Source organism: Aulostomus chinensis, chromosome 22 (assembly GCF_037954235.1).
Source record: "Aulostomus chinensis isolate RoL2024-O1b breed Wild chromosome 22, RoL_Achi_v1.0, whole genome shotgun sequence".
Taxonomy (NCBI): Eukaryota; Metazoa; Chordata; class Actinopteri; order Syngnathiformes; family Aulostomidae; genus Aulostomus; species Aulostomus chinensis.
Window position 1 is genome coordinate 18,378,377 of NC_141341.1, and position 23,479 is coordinate 18,401,855.

The following is a 23,479-nucleotide window of genomic DNA, read 5'->3' on the forward strand; positions in this document are numbered from 1 at the left end:
CCCAGCTTCCACTCTCCCCTTTTTTTAATTTTCATTTTTCAGGGTTTAAAATTGAGTGACTTCTTACAGTTTATTAAAAGCTTTTTAGACGCATCAACAGATCAATATTTACATTTTAACATCATCCCACTCTTTCGGGCTGACAGACTGTAACATGGAAGGGAAAATTGTGGATTATCATCTCTATGTATTTGTAGGTGTGCATATTTGCTGGTGAGCCTTTCACAACTCTTTGATGAAGGTTTAGCTGGATGCATACTCTTATTTAGGTGAGTCTGTGCATATTTTCACACAGCGGTTGTGCAAGTGTTTGTGTGTGCGAGATGCCATCTGTCCCCATGTTTGAATAAATGCATGCTATTTCAAACTGCTATCCATAAATGTCAGAGCAGAGAACATCAAAAGGCCCATTGCCCTCCTCCATGTGTCCCTAGCTGGTGAAATTGCAAACCACCTAAATCTCAGCACATGCTGCTCCATTCACAGTAAATTACCCCTTGTAGACGAAGACGTGAAATGTCGTTGCATGAAAAACATCTCAGGTTTCATCACTCCTCCTGCTCCTCTATTTTCCTGTTTTTTAAATTTCTTGCTTCCGTTCTGATTAGCTGTGGAGTAACAAAAGCTAGGTGAGGAAAGGAGTTGGAGGGGGAAGTACATGGGTAAAGGTGGAGATTGGATACTTCCTGCTCTGTGGGGATGGGGAATGAGAAGAGTTAGGCTCTGCTAGGTCTGTGGGGGGTAAATGAAAATAATTACAGACATTTTGGAGGCACAGAAGGGGATGGAATCGTTAGAGGCAGCCTCTCCTTTTCTTCCATCCATCCATCCTTTCACACATATGATAAGATGTGGCATTTTCTGCCAAGAATCTCTCTTTAAATGGCAGCAATACAAATGCAAATAACCTTAGGAAAGAAACACCTGCGTCCTCGGGTGGCTGCTGTTTCATATAACTAATTAGCACGTGACATAGAAGAATGCTGCAGTGAAGGCATATCAAGGGCATCTGGCTGCCACTGGGGGCAGCATTCACTACTGAGAAAATACTTTTGGTAATTACAACTATTATTATTGATACTTTTTGTGTTATTGTTATCCAAAAAAAAAAAGAAATGAAAAATTGATTAATTGATTAAAATCAATTTCATTTCAGCACACGTGTACTTGCATGTCAGTGTAGGTTATCACAGTTGAAGGTTGACAAAATCTCCGGGTACTCCGGCTTCCTCCCACCATCCAAAGACATGCAATTTGGGGACTAGGCTAATTGGATACTCTTAATTGACCGTAGGTGTGGCTGTGAGTGTGAATGGTTGTTTGTCTCTGTATGTTGGCCCTGTGATGGACTGGTGACCTGTCCAGGGTGAACCCCGCCTCTTGCCCGTTGACACTGGGATCAACCCAGTCCCATGTCAAAAGGTGAACAGGCTCCGTTTGTCCTCAGGTCAAAACGTATCAGTTCTACGATGAAGGCCTAAAAATTGTGAAATGTGTACGTTTTTTTCCCCTATTCTTTTCTATTGGAACGCTGGTAGGTCATGTGACTCTTTCATGCGGGCCTCTCCAAACAAAAACATGGCGGCCGCTCCTGTCATGTTCGGAGGAAAGTGCCTTATTCCAAGATAGTTTTGATTTAATAAAGCATTCTGATGAAATTTCTAGAGAGAAATATACATTTTGTTTTCATAATCTTCGCTCAGTTCTTGTGTATAATCTTTGGTTTGTTCGTTATTACCATGAATCTTTCACCTCTCGGAAGAGAGTCGTTACAGTGTCACGTTTCTGCTGTTGCTATGGTGGTTGCTAAGGACACTACTGGCGTCATTCCAAGTTTTCTGCAGTTGTTATGGCTCAAACCACGGAAACCTAAATGGCGTTCATGTTGTTGTATTTTGTCGTTCCATTGCGTCGTTATCTGAGTTGATAATATATTTGTGGGACTGTTGACTAATAAAATAATATAAAACATATTGGCCCAGGAATTACAATCAAAATATAAAATAGCTACGCTTGTTTGTTGTTGTTTGTGTGATTGTTGACTACAGCTGTTCAATAAAAATAATTCCATAAATCCGCTACCATGGAAGTTGACCCCCGTTCTTCTGTGAGAAAATCCGGAAGTTGTTGCTCACTCCAAGGAAAAAAAAAAACAAACATTTTAATACTTTATCTTTTGATTAATAAGACAATCAACAAATTCATTTAATTTCTGGATGTTTATTCTACCTACAAAGTCCATTTGTAACCATTACAGATCGACCAATCAGCATTAAGAATATAAACAATGATTCAAACTAATGGCCGTCTGCTGACGTCACATCCGTCACAGAGGCTCACTCCTGCACTCAGAGGTGGCCTTTTAGTTCCACCATTTCACGCTATAATTACAGATTTATTATTGAGGGGAACAAACCACACTGATGTCTGGGTTCATCAAGGATATCATTAAAGAAATCCAAACTATTTGGTCAGTTAAATTTATCCTAACTGTTCTTCATATATTGTGCTGGTAATGTCATGTCATTTCTTTTCCAATGTAACTTTCGTCGTTCTGATGTGTGTATTTTTACTGCTCCAACAAAGCTGTTCCTCTTCTGGGGGAAATCAATCATTCAGGCAATCAATAACTGAATGTCTCTGATGCTGTACAGTGTGTACTGCATTACAACAGATGCGATCCTTATGGAGGACAGAACAACATACTAAAATTTCAACTTCCTAGGTTAAAAGAGATAAAACTATCCCCTTTTGAAACTGGGCAAAATCAGGGTCTGGGACTGCTGCACTCAGAGAGCCTTTTGGAGCAGAATTGAGGATCAAAACTGGGTTCTGGTGTTTCTACTTGGGCTACATACACCAAACTTTACACACATAATATGATGCCCCAAAACACAAGCCCCAAAGACTTCAGCAGTTTTTTGTTGTTTTTTTTAATAATGTAGGTGCACTGTCGTGTCAAAACGTGAAAAGGCTACGTTTGTCCATAGTAAAAAACATATCAGTTCTACGATAAAGGCCTAAAAATTGTGAAATGTGTACGTTCCCCCCCCCCGAGACTAGGAATAAGCGGAAGACAATGGATGGATGGAAGGTTGACAAAATTTTAGCATTGAATGCATCATTTGACTCTTTGGAAATGGATAGGTCGCATGCTGCTTACTTTAGTCAAGAAGAACAAGCGACTATCATGGAGTGTTATGAACAATATCAAACAATTGTGACAGCAAAAAGAGCTTTGTGTTTATCATCACAGGGCGAAATTGTGTTTTGTTCATGATATTGAAGAACTTCACGTAGCTCAAAATTGCAAAAAGTCAAGTTACTGTGATGTATTTTATTAATCTATATACATTCTTACTACAATTACTACTATATTACATAACATTTATTTAACCTCCATCCAGTGGTCATAGTATCTTATAAAGCTGATATTGATGATCAAATGTACCAGAAAGATATTCCTGTATTGTTAGCTCATAACCAGGTAAACTGATAACATTCCCTACACAAACACTTCTTTTTTCAGTGCCCGGTCAGGACTAATTAGGCGATATGACATCTTATATTCAGGTTTATTCATAAACGATGTTGACCCTAATGTAGTAGCTCACACCAAGTATTTTCAAATTTAAAATGTACATTTTCGTATAAGATTCTCATCCAAATTGATGGATCCTAATCTGATTTTTGCTTGTTAGTAGAAATGGTGCTTTAAACAGTCAACGATGAAAAATCAGCATTTCAAAACCTCTGGTGAAATCTTCAGATGACTTGACAATTAACAATATGTCCATCTTTGACAGAAAGATTTTTATTGATACACCCAATTCTCTCTCTTGCCTCTGCTCATCTCCCATGGCTTGTTAGTCTCTTTCAACATTCTTAGCTCTTAAACTCACTTGAGTCTTCCTGCCACAGCACACACCCAGTCTGCCACACCTCTCACTTCTGTGTGTGTGTGATGGGCTGAGGTGGTGTGTTTTTCATCAGTGTAGCTGTTTGCATATCGATATAGTTTCATGTTGTCACGTTTTATTAGTCCAGGCCAAATAATACAAATATAAGTCAATATAACATACAGTGATGATGGAAAAGAATTACAGACAAAACTAAAAAGAAAACAAAAACAAAAGAGAGAAGTAAACACTTTACCAGCTTGAGGGGGGGGGGGGGGGGGGGGGGGCAATTGGCCCAAATGCCAAAATTTGAATTGAAGTATTACTGGTAGGGACAGGTGATTAATTTGAAATGAAATGATCCAAAGGTTCGGCATTTACAGACAGTTTATGGACCAAATGTTAGTATGGAAAATAATTGGAAGATTAATTGGCAAAATGGGTTGAAGATAAACAAACAAAAAATAAATAAAGAAACCATTCAGTGGAGAAATACCCAGAAAAATACTTTTTCACCTCAAAGAAAAAATACTTTTTTCATTTCATTAGGTGTTTCTCTAACAAGGAGTGTTCCTAAGATGCATCATAAATGCCTAAATACATCCCACAGCTCTGTTGTAAGTGATCATTTATCAATAAAAGTGTATAAAAATCAAGCATAGGGATAGGGATGTATGACAATATTGGCATGCCATCCAAATCAATTAATGATTAATTGATTCGATGGTAATGCACAAGTAACTTTTCTTTTGTTCTGGTCAATGATTAGGGAACAATAAATGTATGATGTATGAGCTTTTACAACTGATTTGAACATAAAAAATTAAAATATTTTAAATGTTTGCTTGTGTTTATCAGTATGTAAAAATATGAATATATTCTTATACAGATATTATAAGCATATATATATAGAGAGAGAGAGAGAGAGAGAGCGTGAGAGATATTTTTATTATGGTTTTGACAATGCTTCTTTCTCCGGTTTTGTTTTATCCTTATTATTAATAATGAATTGTATCATTTAACTGCCCATGGTATCATGATACTGTAATATCATATACTTTTGATCAAAAAAATGAGCTACACAAGATACTGTGACTGGTGGATGGAGAATAAATAGTTGTTCCTTTTTTGCCCCATTCTTTCTGCATATCTCTGTTTATCTTACATCTTGTATTTTGTTGCTGCAACAGGTACATTTCTTCATTATGAAGCTTTCATACTTTTCATACCTGAATTTCTTATTTTTTTTCTCAAGGTATATGCTATACTCTTTTATTCTCCAAAGGCTGAGCTGCAGCTGAGCACTGCTGCTTAAGAGCTGCCACCCATTGTGTTCTTAGACTGGCACATGATGTTGAGTTTCCGCCTGACATAACAAGGGTTTGGTCTGGAAAACTCAGTGATCCTCAGGGGAAAGTTTCAAAGCAATTTCAAAGCTTAATAGAGTGCAGTAAAAACAATGAATGTGTTAGAAAGCAGCACCCAGCAGCCAAAAAACATTTTGTGGATCCTGCCAGGTTGTTCAAATAGCATCAGAACTATCAGTAGCAATGCAGAGAATTACGATGATCCATAAATTGCATATTAGGGGAACTACTTTGAATATATTTACAAAAATCAATCTATTTGTCATGTTAAATCGTTATCAGCTTGTAAAATCTGCATTTTTTTCCTCTGGCTGACGGTGAATAGTGACGCCATCACTGTCATCTTGACATGCACTTCAGATTTCAAAGTCACCTCAGAAAGCCTGCATTATTAGTGAGATGTGGGTGAAGGCTAAAATGAAAATGGCATGATGGCAGTTGTAGCGTTTTTAGGCTGAAATTAAGTGCATCGAGCACATATATATATATATTTGCAGCAGGTACGACTGCAACATTCTCTCTGCTTTACTCAATAAATTAGCCATTTGATGTAATTTAATAAAAGCCCAGGGAAAACAAGCAAACAATGACAATTGTTTCAGAACACAATTTTTCCAAGGACAGATAGTCCTGATATGATAATGAATATTATCCCCAATATATAAAGAACAATCCAGAGGCCTGTGTTTATCTCACTCGATGCATTATGTTACTCATTTTTGATCCCATCTAAATGAAGGGTTTTTTTGCGCTGAGTCAGAGGTGAAAGGTGGGATATAAGCCTGATAGACACTATATGCTGTTTTCATGCTTAATCTTACTGACTGTAGATTTATAAGACTACCCTTTTTTTCCAATCCAGTTGATTTTGAATAAAGCCCAGAAAGCGGTCAGTGGCTTCACTGGAACAAGGCTGAGGGCTTTGGGTTGAGCCTCCAAAAAACTTTGTCCTGATGCTCTTTGTTATTATTCTCCAGGATTATCACATACTGCTGTCCACCAAACATCCTTGTTATTTTCCCCCTTGATTCTGTCTCATGCTGCCTTGAAATACAAATAGAGGCCTCTCTCCATGGGTGGACACACACAGACATGCTGACCAGCCTTCTCTGTGAGCTCTCACTTGGAGATGAGAGAGACTGAGGGCTGACGGATGGTAGGAATAGTGGGAGGCCTGGGATTTACTCTGTAGTGGCTAGAGTCAAGGCCAGTTTGACAGCTCCCCAATTCCTTTTCCATACTACAGCTCATCTACTCCTCAATGGTTCAACCCTGCTGGCCTCCTTCCAAAACACACTGTACTGCACAGAGTTTAGGGTCATTATAATCTATGAGCATTCTGCTGGGATTCCAGGGTCCTTTCTACCTGTCTCAATGTACCAGTGTCTGCTGGAACTGACGCCATGTATTTGTTGCTATTACTTGCTGTTATGTGCTTTGCTCAGATGCCGGTGAGTACTGAGGAGTGTGGGGATGCACTATTTAGATGACAGATATTCTAATTAAAGACTAAGTCACTAAGGAGTAAAGCAGACTTTGACTTGTGCATGCTGTGAATCTGGTGTTTAATAGGTTGGGCACATCATTGATCTGACATCGTGAGGAGATTAGAAGAATCTATATCTTCATAAATGTATATGATATGCAGCAATTACTGTAGGAATGGCTATGCTTATTTTCAACATAGATTAACAAGGATAGTTCTATAGAGCTAGATCAATAGCTGCAGGTGAAGGAGTTCAGATCAACCACTTTTTTTCCTTCACTTTGACATGTTCTTAATCTTCCAGGTTATTGCATTGGGCTGCTTTTGCAGCTAAGGTAGTTTTTTGCCCAGTGAGGGATATTTCCAAACTTTGAGTCCATCAACATTTCCATCTGTCTTGTAACCTCTTGGATGGGGGGTGAAGATGTCCCTGTCTGTTTGTATGGTAGCATATCTGTGGCTAGTGGCACCTGGTAAGGTCATCTTTACTATTTTGAGATATTGGAATACAATTGGCCTATAGGTATTTTTCCCCATAGCCCCCTTGACTACAATTCAAAGATTAATGCTGAAATCAGGCACATCAATGCACAATCTACATGATATACTTGAAATAATTGCCTTCAGGAGGGCTGCACGGTGGTGCAGTGGTCAGCACTGTGGCCTCACAGCAAGAAGGTTCCGGGTTTGAGTCCTGGCTCGGGCACGGGATCTTTCTGTGTGGAGTTTGCATGTTCTCCCTGTTCCTGTGTGGGTTCTCTCCAGGTACTCCGGCTTCCTCCCACCGTCCAAATTTGGGGAAGAGGCTGATTGATACTCTAAATTGACCGTAGGTATGAATGTGAGTCTCTCTATGTGAGTCTCTCTATGTTGGCCCTGCGATGGGGTACAACCTGTCCAGGTTGTACCCCGCCTCTTGCCCGTAGATGCTGGGATAGGCTCCAGACCCTTACTAGTAAGGAATAAGCGGTGGATGACGATGGATGGAATTGCCTTTAGGCTGTGCATTTTTTTTTCTTTAAGCTGAGAGCTTGACATAATGTTAGCAGGGCATAGAGCCCCAATCAAGGCTGGATGTATAATGAAGGGTGTATTGATGCTCTGTTCTTGGTTTCTTTGATTCGATCAACCACAGTCTGGTTCCCTCCTCTGCTCTATGTTTGCAGAATGGGATGGTGAGAAAGCACTAATGAAATATTGAGCACACTTTGACTGATGATTTGAGTTGGCTTATATCTTTCAAACTGAAAGGTACCCATGGAATAGTTATGACTCACTGCAAGCACAAGCACAATATAACACTGCTGGTTTAGATTTATATGAGAACATGTCAGTCAGTACTTTATTGTCATTGTAAATAATAAAAGAAAATTATGTTTGTGAGGTCTTAGTCACCAAAGTCAAGTTTAAGGAGAAAAAAAATAGTCAAAGTGAGATGAAAAATCTATAAATAAATGATATATATGTATATATGTGTGTCTGAGTGTGTGTGCATGGGCACACGCTCTAGGGAAGAAGGGAAGAAACTGCTTGTTAGTCTGTTTGGTCATTGATAATGCTGAATGTCTTCCCTGATGGCAAGGGTACAAACTGACTCTTGCACCTCATTATTTGCATCATGACTTTCCTTTTAGAGTTTAGAGAATTATATACAGTAGATAGGATTGTTTTCAACAATCACAACTTCTGCGTGAGTGGTGGCGTATGCTATTTTGTTAAGTCTCTAAGTTAGAGTAAATGAGACCCCAGGACTTAAAAATATAGGGAAGCTGTAACATTATAAGGTACCACAAGAAGAAAAATGAAACCCACTGCTATACTAATAAATTACTGAAGCTTCATGAAAGAATATAGACCACAACAGTTAATGGTTTTCCTACTGACACCAAAATGTCTCTCCCACAACTCTGTATTCTGCACAGCTGGTCCACTTGTGCGATGGAATCATACATCATCCATACATACATGTTGCATAAAATTTTGAAGGTGGGCTTGGACATTCTGAAATATTTCAGCCAAAATGTCTGTTCACTCTGACCTTTGAGAATGGATGCTGGTGCTGTTTCTCTCATATGTATGGTACTTGCTGCCATTTTATTGCCCTTGCTGCCACAGGTTGCATCATGATCCCTGTATTTTTCTGTTTTTGTCTCTTGATAGCCATAAACATTCTGAACGGAGTGGACTGTTATTTGCCCAATTGAATGTAATTACAGCAGACACCTCTCCATTTTCTCAGATTGCCAAGCATCTGTATACTGCCACTATCACCATTGTTTTTGTTTCCAGTTTGTAACCTCTACTTCCTCTACCTTTCATTACAATGTAATTGATCAAATGTATCTATTTGATATTTCTTGTCTTTACTTTTCTTTTTGCATAATTTGTAAATAAATACTGCAATTACAGAGCATACAATGAAGCTAAGTATCTTCCCCTGTTCATGAAGTTATTAACAGAGTGTGTAAATAGCTGGTGTTTCAGATAGCCAGTGAAACTGCTTTTTCAACAATATGTTGCTTTGATGCATAGACATGAAGACAGCTCAGGGAAATTCCCTCCATATAAGACCAAAACTGCTGGATTTACTCTCTGGGAGGGACAGCCTGGACATACTCTGGGAAAGACACAGGTGAAATACTCTAATATTTTATTATAATATATATATATATAAATATATACATATATATATTTTAATATATATATTTTAATATATATATATATATATATATTAAAATATTATATATATATATATTTTTTTTTTTTTTACAATATACCAATGAAATCTGAACCTAAAATAGGTCAGCCTGTGCAGTATCTGTTTTTACTTACTGTCATACCCTCCTTATATTTTACCAAGGTATGCAGGATTAGATGATATTTGCGCAAGAAAAAAATACCCCTGTTCCTTATCGATATGTGATTACAGTAGTTAGCATTTTGGGAAATTGGAGTAGACTGTTCCTTCAGGGTGGACAGTGTCACACACACACTAACCATTCATTGACTTGGAAGGTATTAGATGATGTTAGAAGATGTTTGAATAAGTAGAAAGCAGCATGCTAGAAGGCAATTCCAAAACAAAGCCAATGATTCTTTCATAGTTTGTGATCATGACTGAATTTAGTGCAGCAAACTGTGATAAATCACAAAAGAGGTACTGAATGAAGAATAACATTGTTCTGGTTGAATCCCCTGTTGAAATTTTGGCAGGTGTTTGAGAGAGTGCAAATGTGAAATGAGACTGCCATCCAGGCTGTCAGAGGGACTTGGTGATCCAGGCAAAGTGATGGGCAGAGAGCAGCAGCTTAAGTGTCATGACAGATATTATCATAATATCAACTTTTCCTTCCTTGCTTACTCTACTAAAGACAGATACATGAGCCTCTGGGCCTGCACACATGGATCCCTGCTGCATGTTCATCCACAGTTGCTTCTTTGGATTGAATATTTTCTCTTAGGTTATATAATGTAGACCCTCCATGGCACAGATGGCAATGTGGGCTGTGGCCACTTGCTTCTGTGTTGGCCTTTATACGTAGCACAAATCTCCAGCCCTATGTATTTCCGTTCTTTTGCTCTAGTGTATTTTAACTCCTCCCTAGTGACTCAGCAGCCATGCATATCAGATATGTGCCTCTGTATGACCATGATTAAGTACCAGTTATCTGCTTATTCTGCCCAGGGAACGAGGTTATCATCTGCCGGGAGGCAGCGCTGACATTGTTGTTGCTGCTGTGGGTTCTCAGGTCTCATATGAAGGTGTCAAGTCCAGGCTATGGAACATAAGAGTATCCCTGACTGTGGTAATTACAGGTCTACATCTCAGACACACTGGTCACGCCTCCTTGCTCACAGTTGTCTCCAGTACGATATATCAGGAGCTGCTGTCCAGGGTTCAGTAGTTACATATTTGTGCAGCTGTTGCTGGGGAAAGAGCGATTCTGTGAAGCACAATAAAGGTGCTAGTCACATTGTCTGGGAGGCAATAAGAGAGTCTGAATTATCACGTAATTTATGCATTGGAGTCCTTTTTGTTGCAGTGTGTTTTTCAGACGGTGTGTAGACCATATAATCATCTAGTAGTTTTTGATATTTACATTTTACCCCTACCTTTGTGTCTTCCTTGTCAATATAATGCACACAAATAACACAAAAATCAGAGGAGAAGAAGAAAAAATAGCTTGGTAAGTTTCTGTCGAATAGAAGCGATTCACAAACAATTGGGGGGCAGCCGTACAAACTGTAAGTGATATAATACTAACCATAGGTGTCATTACATTATATTTAAAAAAAATGCACATTTGTATTCATATTGTTAGTGTCCAATGTCACTCACAGAACTGTGACACACTGACATATAGTGTACATAATATTATCTAGAGTATGGCTGCTATAAAATCACCTGAAATAAAGCTGTAAAGACATGATTTCAAATGCAGCTATCGTAACTACCTCTCACTTACAACATGTACAGTTCTTTAAGAGTAAATGTATTCTATTCATTTCAGTTGATTGTCTTCTAAATCTGTGTGGAACCCAGCGAATACAGGGCAGCATTTGTTTTGTTTTTTTTGTCGAGAGGAATACTCACTTAATATACATCTACTTTTATTCTTGGCATGTCCTCTTGTTCCTTTCCTTTGAGAAACTGAGGTTATTTGAAGTAACTGCAGGCAAAATGTCTTCAACTGCTTAGTAGCTCATGATAGTCTAAAGAGCAATTATGCTTGCATTTTGGACATTTGAGTAATATTCCTCTATCATGATAAAAAAAAGGAAATAATCTCTTATTACCAGCTAAACCTGCTATTATGAGTGTTCATTTAAATTAGTGTGAGGCTAAATAATCGGCTGCTCATAATGTCATGCAAAGCCTCTTGAGTCTTTGCCTCACTCTATTTCCATGTCTTAGTGTGCTTACATGTACAGCCAAATTGTGAGACATGGAACCAGTAAAAAGACTTGATGCATCCTCAGAGTAAAGGGAAGGATGCAAGGTGAAAAATACAACTTCAAAAGAGTAGAAGTATTGAGAACGAAGTAAACAATGCCACCAGAAGGAAATGATCAAGTGTTCTACAGGGCATCTGAATCAAAGCTCTCTCTCCTCTGCCGAGTGAGAGGGGAAGTGTGAGCTGTAATTAAGTTGAAGCAAAGACAGTACGCCTCTCTCCAAGGAGCACTGATCTTTTCTCAAAAGGGCTTTTCATCACCATGGTTATGGTGCTGTATTATGTGAATTTAGCACAATGTTTTTGTGTGCAAGAGTAAGTGCGACCATACTGACTTTTTAAGTGCTTGTGTGGTAATGACTGCTTTTGATATGAACTTTGTAACTAATTTTCAGTGCAACAGCTTTTACACATATGACAGCTAGTAGTAGCTAATATCCTCAATTTGTTATGGCTTGGATGCTACAACTGCTCTGAACCAGTCGTCCTGTACTTGATACCATCATGAATGTTTTACTTGGCACATTCATATGCAAGGTGAGTACAGGGCTTTGGTAGTATTTTTCAGCAGTAAAAATATATCCAACTTCCCATTTAGTGGGTAGACTTATGATTTTACCGTCTAATATCCTGCTTCTCTCATCTATTTAAATTGATACAAATATGAGAAACATATAATGCAGTCTAGTTCAACATCACTTTAACTAAAGCCTCAATTATGATCAGTCGAGTGGAATTTAACCTCTCTGACAGCATCAGTTAAAACTATTTGTAAATGCAGATTTTATGATCGGTCTATTGTATTGGAGTTGACTCAGTGAAGTGTATTGGGCAATGGCAAAATGTAAGATATTGTCGCACAAGAAGTCACAGAAAGATTTTTGAATATCTGCAAAAGTGGCCCAAAAGTATGAAAGGACACCATATTGTGCATCAAATCAGGCATGCATTGGTCGTCTTTAGCAAGATGTTTTGTGAGCACTACAAATTTTCCGATATGCGTCATCATCATCATCATCATCATCATCCCAAAGTTCTGAACTTAAACTAGACACATCAGCTGCACAATGTTGACACAAATTCCAAGTGACAGCATGACTTTGCTGAAAAGGTGTGTTTTCTTTTCAAGTACTCACAAATAATTGTTGTGAGCTTAAGTGTCTAACTTGAATGTGATTCCACGATGCAGGATGAGCAAGCCATGTGTAATTAGTTTGATGCTGATGGAAAGTGAAGAGTACAATAGCATAACTGTACTAAAGCGCGTACAAACTCGCAAGTGCATCTCATACCAAATTTCTACAGGAATTTTCAGAAAGTTTTTGAAAGTTGGGCTACTTGTCTGTGGAACTTGTAAATTACTTTTGGGAGCAACCTGTGTGCTTTTATGTAGAACTGCATGTGACAGGTGAAAATGTATTGTCCAGCAATGTGCCTGTTAAGATAGCTATGGCAGCAAGGCTGTACAATGTGGTGCCTGTATCAGTAATGGAGGTCACAGTCCTGTCGCTGCCTATAACACCAGGGGACGATCTGCAGCAGCCTGTGCAGCAGTGAGGACAGACGACAGGAGGGCGCGCGAGTGGGAGTGCGCGTGCATGCGTGCATGTGTTTATGCTTGGGAAGGGGCATCTGAATCACTGCATCTCAATTTTTAGTATTCTGGGCATACCATCTCCATTGTTGATTTTTTTTTTCTATCAAGAATGTAGAAATAAATACTAAAAATAGATGGCTCACTGCATATCCTGTGTCTGCAGCTGATCACCCATGGGATACAGGACAGAGCACAGAATATACTCTGCAATCTACATAAGAAAAAACACCAGTAAATAACCATCACAATCAGCTTTAATGCAGCAAAGTTGTTCCCTCATTTGTGCTTTACAATGACTGCCTTGGGTGATTCAAAGCGTTTATTTTTACCATGTGACTGAATGAAAATGGACATTAAAGCTGCAGGGTAGTTGCTTTTAATAACATCATGCAATCGTGCTGTGGAAGGCCGTGCATGACATTTCCATAACTACATATGTTATGTACATAGATGCAGGCTACTTTGGAGGTCCCATTATTTTAGGAAATGTTTAAACAACATTTGTTAATATGCAGCATCTAATAGCAAGGGGAAATTAGGCATTGTGACTGTATTACATTCAAATACACCACCATTAATCAGATAATGTGATGCTTTCAACTAATGCATTTAGGTCAGTCAGAATGAATATTCTTCTGTTGCAGGGGACAAAAACACTTGACATAACTACTTAAAACAGTTTTACACAGGAAGGGAAAAGTGTCTCCTCCAGCACTCTTTATTAAATTTTCATACGTAATGGCAGAGGAATGACTATCATTTCATCCCTCTCTTCATCAGTGAGCAGAGGCAGTGCAGTAATGCGGGTGCTAAACAACCCCTCCATCAACCTCTATTCATGTGCTCCTCTCATCATGACATCTAGAACAATACCATTAACTGACTCTGCGGTTCAGACTGGTTCTAGAGTGCTGTTTCAGATTGGTGTCGCCGCGGACAGAAAGATGAAATAAGAAATGAAAGGAAAGATTCTGCTTTAATGAAAAGTAGCTTATTTGTCTACATTAAGACTAAGCCTTCCTCAACCAACTTCTGGGAGACAATACTGCCTCCACAATAAAAAAGGATATATCTGTAATGGGCTATACCAGCTGCTTTTGGTTATCTTTCTATATCACTTGCTGGAATATCATGCAGCTACCACTTCAATCTCTCTGTACTCTAACCATGGTGTTAAGTCAGGCTACAAGACCCACACTGATTTCTGTTTCTTTTTTGAGTGGGAGATTAATCATATTTAAAGAACATCATGTAGTAAATTACTACTACTAACTTTAGCAGGAGCTGTATTTCACTTCTGTAGTGCAGCTCATTCAGCTGTGTGGATCAGCTACCCTGTAAACCCCTGTAGGTGGTCCATGGTTACTTGATGCTATGAGGCAGTTAAGGTCAATCCATTATCCTCTTTGAGCTATTAAAAGTGGTAAAAGAGCATGATCAGCTACAAAAAGCAATGGCCTTGGCCTGGGATTTTCCTGAGCTGCTGGAAGCCAACAAGCCCATTGTGGAACAGTAATGAAACAATTTAACACAACAGCATATGCCCTACGGTGCCAATCTTGCCATCCCCTCCCAACCCGAGCACAAAAAGTGAGAGGGAAATTAGATTTTTACCATTCGCTGCCTTGTGTGTTTATGGCCTCTGCCCAGTCCAGTGAATTAGAGAAGTTTCAGATTGTGCAAGATGACATGCTGAAGCCTGGCTATAGTTGTAGAGCCATTTAGCTGTCTGAAAGTGTTATTTTTTATTTCGCAGACGAGCCACACACAGACCAAAATCCCCATTGTGTCTAAATTAATTTAATCCAATCCAAATGGCATATTTAAAAAACAAGATTATGAAGGTGATGGACAATAATTTCAGATAGCAATGAAAATCACTTAAAAATATCAAATACAAGGAAATATATATATAAAACACATAAAACTAAACTGTTCCTCTAATACAGAATGAAAGGCGTAGACATTAAAAAGGAAGCAGGAGCAATCAGGATGACCGTATCTTGCTCAAGGATATTTCTCTTTGGTTGCTAGACGGCCACTCTACCTCTGAGCCACACCGCCCCCCAAAACTCAACACAACTTCAATAAACAATTAGATCTGTGACCCACTGACTACCATGGGTTATGACAACACAACCCTCGGTCCCAGCAGGAGGTGCATAATCAGCTGACATGCACACATTGAGGTGGAGTGGGGACTGATACGTCGTTGAACGGTAGGCAGTTGCAGACACAGCATGTAGACAGCTTTTGTTCACGTCTGAGATGACCATATCTTTGAAACCAGTCAGCAACTCATTTTGCTTTTTTCAGTGTGTCACAACAAATTGGTTAGATTGTGGAATAATAACTCTCAAGGTAAAAAAGCTTTATTCTAAAAGAATACTTGTTATTATTATTTTATTTATTTATTTATTTTTTTGCTTTTTGCTGTCAGGTATTTTTTCTTTACTTATTTCGTAATCTTTAACCTGAGTTTAACTTTACATGTCACATTGTTTTTCGGTTTGGGGTTTGCTGCTGACTTAATAAGGGTTTATGCTCACTGCACATGACCTGAGACACACTATATTTAGCATAAAAAATGAGTCATCAGGTGGGTAGGAACACGCAGATTTGTGAAGAATCCCTTGTACAGTCGGATGTTCTCATTTTTATTTTATTGCTCTTTGTCAGAAAGAATTCTGGTATGAGGAAAAAATTAAGAAAACATTAAAGCATGAGGCTCACTGTGTTTCACTGGACAAAATTTAATGAAACGCAATTTTAGGTTGTTTATTAGAAAAGTCAACATAGTAAGGGAATTTAATCAGATGTTCGACCAATCTGCCAACCAAATTGTTACCAAGAATTTTCTTCACCAATTTCTTTCTAAAGGTGTGTAATAACAAGTGCTAAAATGTTGAAATTCAACTCCCGGGGGGAACCTCATAAAAAAAATAAAAAATAAAAAAAACTGCTCAAAGTCAAGGTACCAATAAACAATTTTCAAAAATTCAAAAATACTTAAAATTGGACTTGAGTAACTTTTGAGGGGTCCAACTAGGGATTTTTCATGATTCTGAATTATTTGTTTTTAAATACCATTTATCGATACCTCGAATTTGGTCAGGTTTTTTTGGGGTTTCCCCATGGAGTTGAATTTCAACTTTTTAATAAATGTTATTACACACCTTTCTGAACACACTGGTAAAGAAATGTCTTGCTAACATTAGTTGACAGATTTTTCACGTTTCCCTTACTAACAGGACAGTTTTGATGTACTGAGAATGGCATTTACTTGCTTGAGGTGCACATGTATATGAATAGAACTGGCCCCTTGGTGTAGTGATATTGTCAAAATGCAGTTTTAGAAGTTGCAAAAAAGTCATCAGAGAATATTTTTATGACATGTAAAGACTTTGTAGACATCCAAATATTTGCTCCCCTCTGTCTTTGAGCTGATATTCTCCTGATATCGTCAAGCAAAAACCAATATTGACCAAACCTTACAATTTATCAAAGATGTTAAAAGTAATATACTCTTTTATTTGTTCTTCCTCTTTATCTGGCATCCTCTCTTGCACTCTTCCTGTCCTCCTCACTTGTAAGGCTTCTGAAAATGCGCTGGTGATTATTAATGGCCTATGAAGACGTTCTGCTCTGATGCCCCTTCTGTTGGCTTAGTATGGATGAGCAGTACAGCTGCATCCCCACCCTTCTGCTCCCCACTCTAAGTAAACTTGTCAAGTCTGATGCATTGCCTATACACGCTTATATGCAAATCACGCAGCAGCTGAGCTTTATCTCAAACCAAACATGAGAAGCGGGTGGCAGAACACCCCGGCTCCCCAGTCCCAACAGAGCTGCTGCATCTGAAAGGCTCTGATTAAAGAAGGGCCAGCAGAGTGGTGCCACTGGTTGCACAAGATGAGCTGACTTGCTGGGAGAAGTTCCTTGAACGTGTTAGGGAAATGAGCTTAACAGATGGAGCTGCCTTATCAACACTGGATGAGATTGCTAGTCATGCTATGAACTGAATTCCTCTACCTTTACTTTAAGCTCTTATCATGATCAATACAATGACTCGCCATACAAAATAAATCTTTTATTTTTCCTTCAGAATATTTTATACTATCCAGATCTTCCATTGTTTGATATATAATCGATACTTTGGAAATGCTTAGAATAAAAGAAATGAAATTAGTTATGCTTTTACATGGATCTTACCCTAAAATGCTGGCAGTAGAGATATCTTTTCAAAATAATGCAGGAAATACGACCTGGATTAGAAGTGAAAATATGTGAATTTAGATTGGAATTGCATAGGGCCTACCAGTCCAAGGTATGTCACATTTTTTCTACAAGTAAAGGGAGATTTACAAGAGTAACTCATGTTGTCACCATTGATCATTCATATGCAAAATAAGTTGGTACCGTAGCTCCTTTCTTTAAATAGAAAAGATTGTTCCTTTTGTTACAAAAGAAAAAAAGAACAGCAGATCTGCCAATGAGAAATAAAGTCAAAGGGTGTCTCATAATGGAGGCTTGAATAGAATTTGCATTTAAGGTCTTTGAATGAGCAGCAAAAGCTACTATCTACTAGCATCTGTCTTACTGGGATTTCCATCCGTGAACCACTCTGCTCCTCCTCACTGTTATATTTGTAAGAGCAATCATAAATCATTGTCCTTGTTAAATTATATACTGTATGTGTTTATATGTTTATTGAACACCTATGTGTTGACGTTAAGACAACCCAAATTAAAATGCATGTATGTGGTCATGTGGGTTGGGAAGGCCGGGTTCTTAACATTTATTGGATTGTTTTATATTTTATTTAATGTTGCCTGTTTTTCTTTTATTTCTGTGAAGCACTTTGTGTTGCAGTTTCTGTATGAAAAGTGCTCTATAAATATAAATAAACTAAACTAGACTAAACTAAAAATTGGCCTTGATAACAAATACCAGGTGAGGTCTCTTCCAAAGCCCCTTTCACACTGTACCAAAAACGGGGGTCAACACGGGTTTTTCAGCACTCTGAAAGGGTCGACTCAGCAGTTCGAGCTCGCCTGCAGTGTGCAAAAGGCAACCCGTGTCGTCTCAGGTTTCACGCGACCTTCCTGTCACATCCTGATTTTGTCACTGTGCTGCCTGTCAGGCTTCGCCTGTAGCTTCTTCGGCTCCCTTCCAGACTCGCCAAAAACTCCATCATCCTTCACTGCACTGGCGCTCGGATGTTTTCCAATCTGCGCCGAGTTTGCATGCTTTGCAAAAGAGACAACATTGCAATGCATGCAACGACAACACTAACACTAACGTTCGACTCGGCGACGTCCACGTTGTCATTTGTTTACCTCTCAGTGTTCCAGCGCATGTTTACGTGAAATGATGACGTGGTCAGCGCGATGACGTACGAGAGAGAAAAATATAGGCACATAGCCCTCACAGTGGGAGTTCAAACTCGGGTCTTCTGGAAGCTTGAATGCACCTTAATGCCGAGCAAACGCGACACGTGTTTTTCAGTGTGAAAAGGTAGATTCATGGCTTGTTCTACTCTTGTCAAGAGAAAGAGGCCTTGTTATTACAGATGTCTTTATTTCTCCCTCATTGTTCTCCTGCAAGCTGTAAAAGTGGTTCACTAAGCTCAGCTTTCGCACTTCCATTGTTGATTCCCTGCATGGCTGCAGTGGTCTGGCACTGTTAAATGGTGGCATGTTATCACTCCTGATACGCAATTCACATTCTAAAAGCTCCTTTTTCTTATGTACAGGTTTTCATTTTGTTAAAATCCAAGCAATCCTTGTCCCACATTGACCATTTTTTGCTACTACACAAACAATTCATGCCTCATGCCTCAGTTGCCACAACTTAAGCTTGTGTGACACTGACAGATTCATTATAAATATAAACAACACACACACACACACACACACACATACACACACCAGTAAGAATGCATTTGGCTTCTCTAATTATGTGGGCTCAACCTCCTGCTGCCAGAGAAGCTCATTTGGCTTCCGAGAGAAATATGTGTGCTAAAAGCAAAGGAGGCTGGCAAGGATGAGTTTTAATGAGCGAAATTAGTGGAAAGTGTCTGATGGTGACATTTCTTCCTGGTGCTAGAGGGCTCTCGATGAAAAGCAGGACTTCACCATGGGCCATGCTCTACCCGGCTCTCTCATCCTCATATAACTGGGCTTGACGCAGGCACAACAAGCAGCCCTCACACAGGAAGCAATTAAAACTCTGATCTGCTTACACACCCGGAAACACTTGCTTGGCCCTAGGCATAAGGGAAGAGAGGCTCACTGGTGGTGGGATGGTGATATTTGTTTATTCTGCTTGGTTGGCAAATAGGGTCAAAATTAGCTGCCTCAGTTGTTTATTGCAACATACAATATTTCTTAGTACTCCAAACTTATATATTAATGAAGAAAGCAGATGGAGATTCAAAACAAAAAACAACCGAGTGGGGCAGATGGGATACTATGAAGAAGAAGCTGGCATAAAGTCAGAGTAGCTCTTTAATACAAGCAGCATGGCTGCCAAACCTTAAAACGAGCTGTTAGTGAAGTGGGTCCTGGTATTCCAGAGGGCCATGTTTTCAAGATTAAGTCCTGTCTTCCAAACCAAGACAACACAAGGGCCAATTCAGGGGATAAATGACAAGCTGGTGCTGCCCTGTGTGTATTTTAAAGGACCAGGGGCCTCATGTATTAATACTTGCGTGGATCTCATACTAAAAAACTGCAGTCGCAAGAATCGTGAAAGTTGCATACATACAAAAAAATCCAGATGTATCAATATGTGCAAGCGCCGGAATCCACGCACGTTTCCTTGATACGTCCCAATCAGCGTGGAATTGAGCGTAGATGTCGGCGTGACCGGGCCCACCCCCATTACGCCCACCTATAAATACGCAAATTCATGTAAGTTGGGTCTCCGCTGTCTGCGCTCGCAAAATAATGTCAAAGAAAAAGAGGTTCACTTCTTGCGAGCTGGTCGGGAAGGTGGAGGCAAGACAGCAGCGTTTCTGTGGCAGCCTGTCCAGTGGTGTCAGTATAAACAATAACAGTTGAGAGTGGATACGAAGTGTGAGAGGGTGAACATGGTGGGTTCGGAGCAACGCACCCCCGCGGAGATGAAAAAAAGTTGGTGGGACCTGTTATTGGCTAAAGTTCCCTTCTAATCACAGTGTTGTTTACCATCATGTTCATACATCTTAACCCCTTCTAATGATGGAAAGAACGAGTCGCATGTTTGAAGTTTTATGGCGACGGTTGAAAAGTGTTGGCTCCTCCTTTACTGAACGATCGAATACTGCGTCCGAATTGCCAAGTAGGTGTGATCGTAGGTCACAGAGTAGGTCGGAGGCTGTCTGAAACCACAACTGGCGCGAGTAGCGACCTACTTAAATTCCAGCCTAAACACGCCAACATTGTGGATTGATTCAGGTGCATCCTACGGAGCTTCTTTGGCCCACAATGCACCACGGACTTCTTCTTCGTCCCCTAAAAACCTGTGGACCCGCAAGCCAAGTTTGCGCCACCAACAGTCTCCCATTCTCATGCAACACCTACATTTATAGTCATTGTTGATGACTAATCTGTGTTCACACCAAACGTGACGCGTGTGAACACACCTTTACAGGTGCGTTAATGTGCTTAATAGTAGAGAATGAGTGAAAGGTGCATTCAGAGTGGGGTGCAGTACAACAGTCAGGCCAGCAGGTGGGGCTTTTGTTGTTGCTGTTTACCGAATTGCGGTATCTGTGCTCTGCCAGCACAGATCGTGCTTCACCACCAATCTTCAAGGGTGTCCGAATGGTACCGCCGTGTTTAGGTTGTAGAAGTAGGCTGTAACTGTAGGTCGTAGCAGTAGGACGTAGGTTGCCACTTGGCAATTCGGACGCAGCCAAAGTGATACAAAGCACGGTTTTCCTCACTAAACCTGCGCGAGCGTCACTACGTCATAACCCTGTGCCACTGCTAGCGCTCTGAAAGATTTCCTCTCTATTTCTAATGCATGTCTGCAATTCTAACTTTTCATCATTTTCATCATTTCGTCATTTTAGCACCACAGGGCTAAGTTTGGCAAAGCTGGTTCTAGATTTTGAGTGAATATATGAGATTCAGGCCATGTTGGCCACTTGGTTACTACCATTAGCTGTAACGTAGTTTTTAGCTGTTAATATTCTGCAGGAGTTCATGTATTTTGAGACTGTAGTGATATAACGGAGCAATCATTTTTCAGCTCTCTCTCATAAAGACAGTGACACATTCCTTCTACAATTCTACAATTCTACAACCCTACAATTCTACAATTCTACAATTCTACAACCCTACAATTCTACAATTCTACAATTCTACAATTTCATTTAGCAGACGCTTTTGTCCAAAGCGACGTACAACCTTCTCCTGTTGTCATGTCACAGAAAAGTTTACTAATACCTGCAAGTGTTAAATTCTGTTCCACTGCATTGCTATTGACACTATTGCATTCTTTTCTCAATAGCTGGCTGCACGTTTGATGAGGACTCTGATCCTGGTTTGTGTGATTACCGTCAAGGCCAAGAAGACGACTTTGACTGGCAATTGATCAGGACATACAATTGGCCACACCCAACCCCAGATCTTCTCAAAGGTAGGTTTCAGTGTTCACTGATGAGCTTGACCAACCACTCAGTAGATTGATTTTATCCATTTGGTCTCGTAACATTTAGGAAGCTTTATATCCAAATTAAAGTTAGCAGAGAGCTAAATGGAAAGGGAAACTTGGAATTTAGAAATAAATACATATATACAAGTATTAGATTGAAGCTAAAGATAACCACTCCTAAATGACTCATATCAAGTATAAAAACACATTAATGGTACATCCCTTGTTAGAGGGGTGTTATAATTCACCAAAATTCACCAAATGTCCTTGAGACGTGACATTACAGAAAAACATTAAAATAAAATGTTTTCTTTTATACATTACCAGAACTTATAGAGGTAAGGTAATTTAGGATATTTTTTTACTTTTTTGTTACTTTTTTGGAACGAAAAATAGTCAGTGTTTAGGCAGTGACTGAAATAAAATGTTAGGCAACATTGTGGGGATGTTCCTTGTTAAAGCATATGTGCTATATGATGTCCCTACTCACTCTCCTGAGGCATACAGCATGCTATCAAAATGTAGAGCAAAAGGGAGGAAAAACCTTGCCTTCACCAGGAAAGTTCTACTTTCTGCCATTTGACCGCATGTAAATAGAGCCCTTGAGTTTGTTTTGGTACAGTGAATGTTTCCAAGAAAGACGACTTACCCCTGACATGCTATTTTCAAGAGGAAGTACACTTACTGACAGTAAGCCAGTGTCATCAGCCAATAGTTCCTGCCTTATGCGTGTACTGTAACTCAGCCATGGTCCTAAAACATGTATTTGTTAGTATATATTTTGTCAAAACAAACAGGAACCATAGATCACCATACTAAGTACTAGGCTATTTACCACTAACCTGGAAATGGAATTCATAAAATCTGTTTTGCAACTGTAAAAGGCATCAGTCTACTGACAAGCATATCTGCCACAGCTTTTAACTGATGTGTTTTTTTTGTTTTGGTTTGTTTTTTTACAGACTGTTCATTATTGGAGCTCTTTGAACGTTCAAAAGAAAATAATGATGTACTTAACAAAAACACCTTTACTGCAACTGGTTTGAACTGTTTGTGCAGTATTCTGTCAACCTTCAAGTCCCAACTTCAAATGATTTCACAGCCATCCGAAGTTCATTTCACAAGCCTTGCAGGAGTGATGGAAACTCTGCAAACTTGGTATTATCATTTTAACTTGTATTATCCTCAATAATTAGTTAAAAGACATAAAAAGTACAATGATCTGGTGATTACATATTTAATCTTATTTTCTAGCACTTTGTTTTTCTGTCACATTGTCCTAGATTTCACTAAATTATGGCCTGTAATTATATGGAGTCACACTGCATTCACAAATCAAAAGAATATTTGCCTTCTGCACTGAACCGTGGGCGGCATGGCTCAGGGTTGGAGTGGTCACGCTAGCAACTGAAGGGTCGCTGGTTCGATCCTCGACCGTGATGACCATGTCGAAGTGTCCTTGAGCAAGATACATAATTGCTCCTGATGAGTAGGTTGCAGCCTTCACCATCAGTGTGTGTGTGTGTGTGTGT

General features: G+C 39.3%; 1 protein-coding gene across 10 annotated transcripts in view; it reads left to right on the forward strand.

The window, feature by feature from the left end:
* Positions 1-23,479, forward strand: part of LOC147241039 (receptor-type tyrosine-protein phosphatase U-like) — a 228,718-nt gene that overhangs the window by 33,188 nt on the left and 172,051 nt on the right. For all 10 annotated transcript variants that reach the window (XM_086192426.1, XM_086192427.1, XM_086192430.1 and 7 more), the window contains exon 2: positions 21,804-21,932. In XM_086192426.1, coding sequence (XP_086048552.1) covers positions 21,804-21,932 — 129 coding nt within the window. The remainder of the gene's footprint in view (positions 1-21,803; positions 21,933-23,479) is intronic.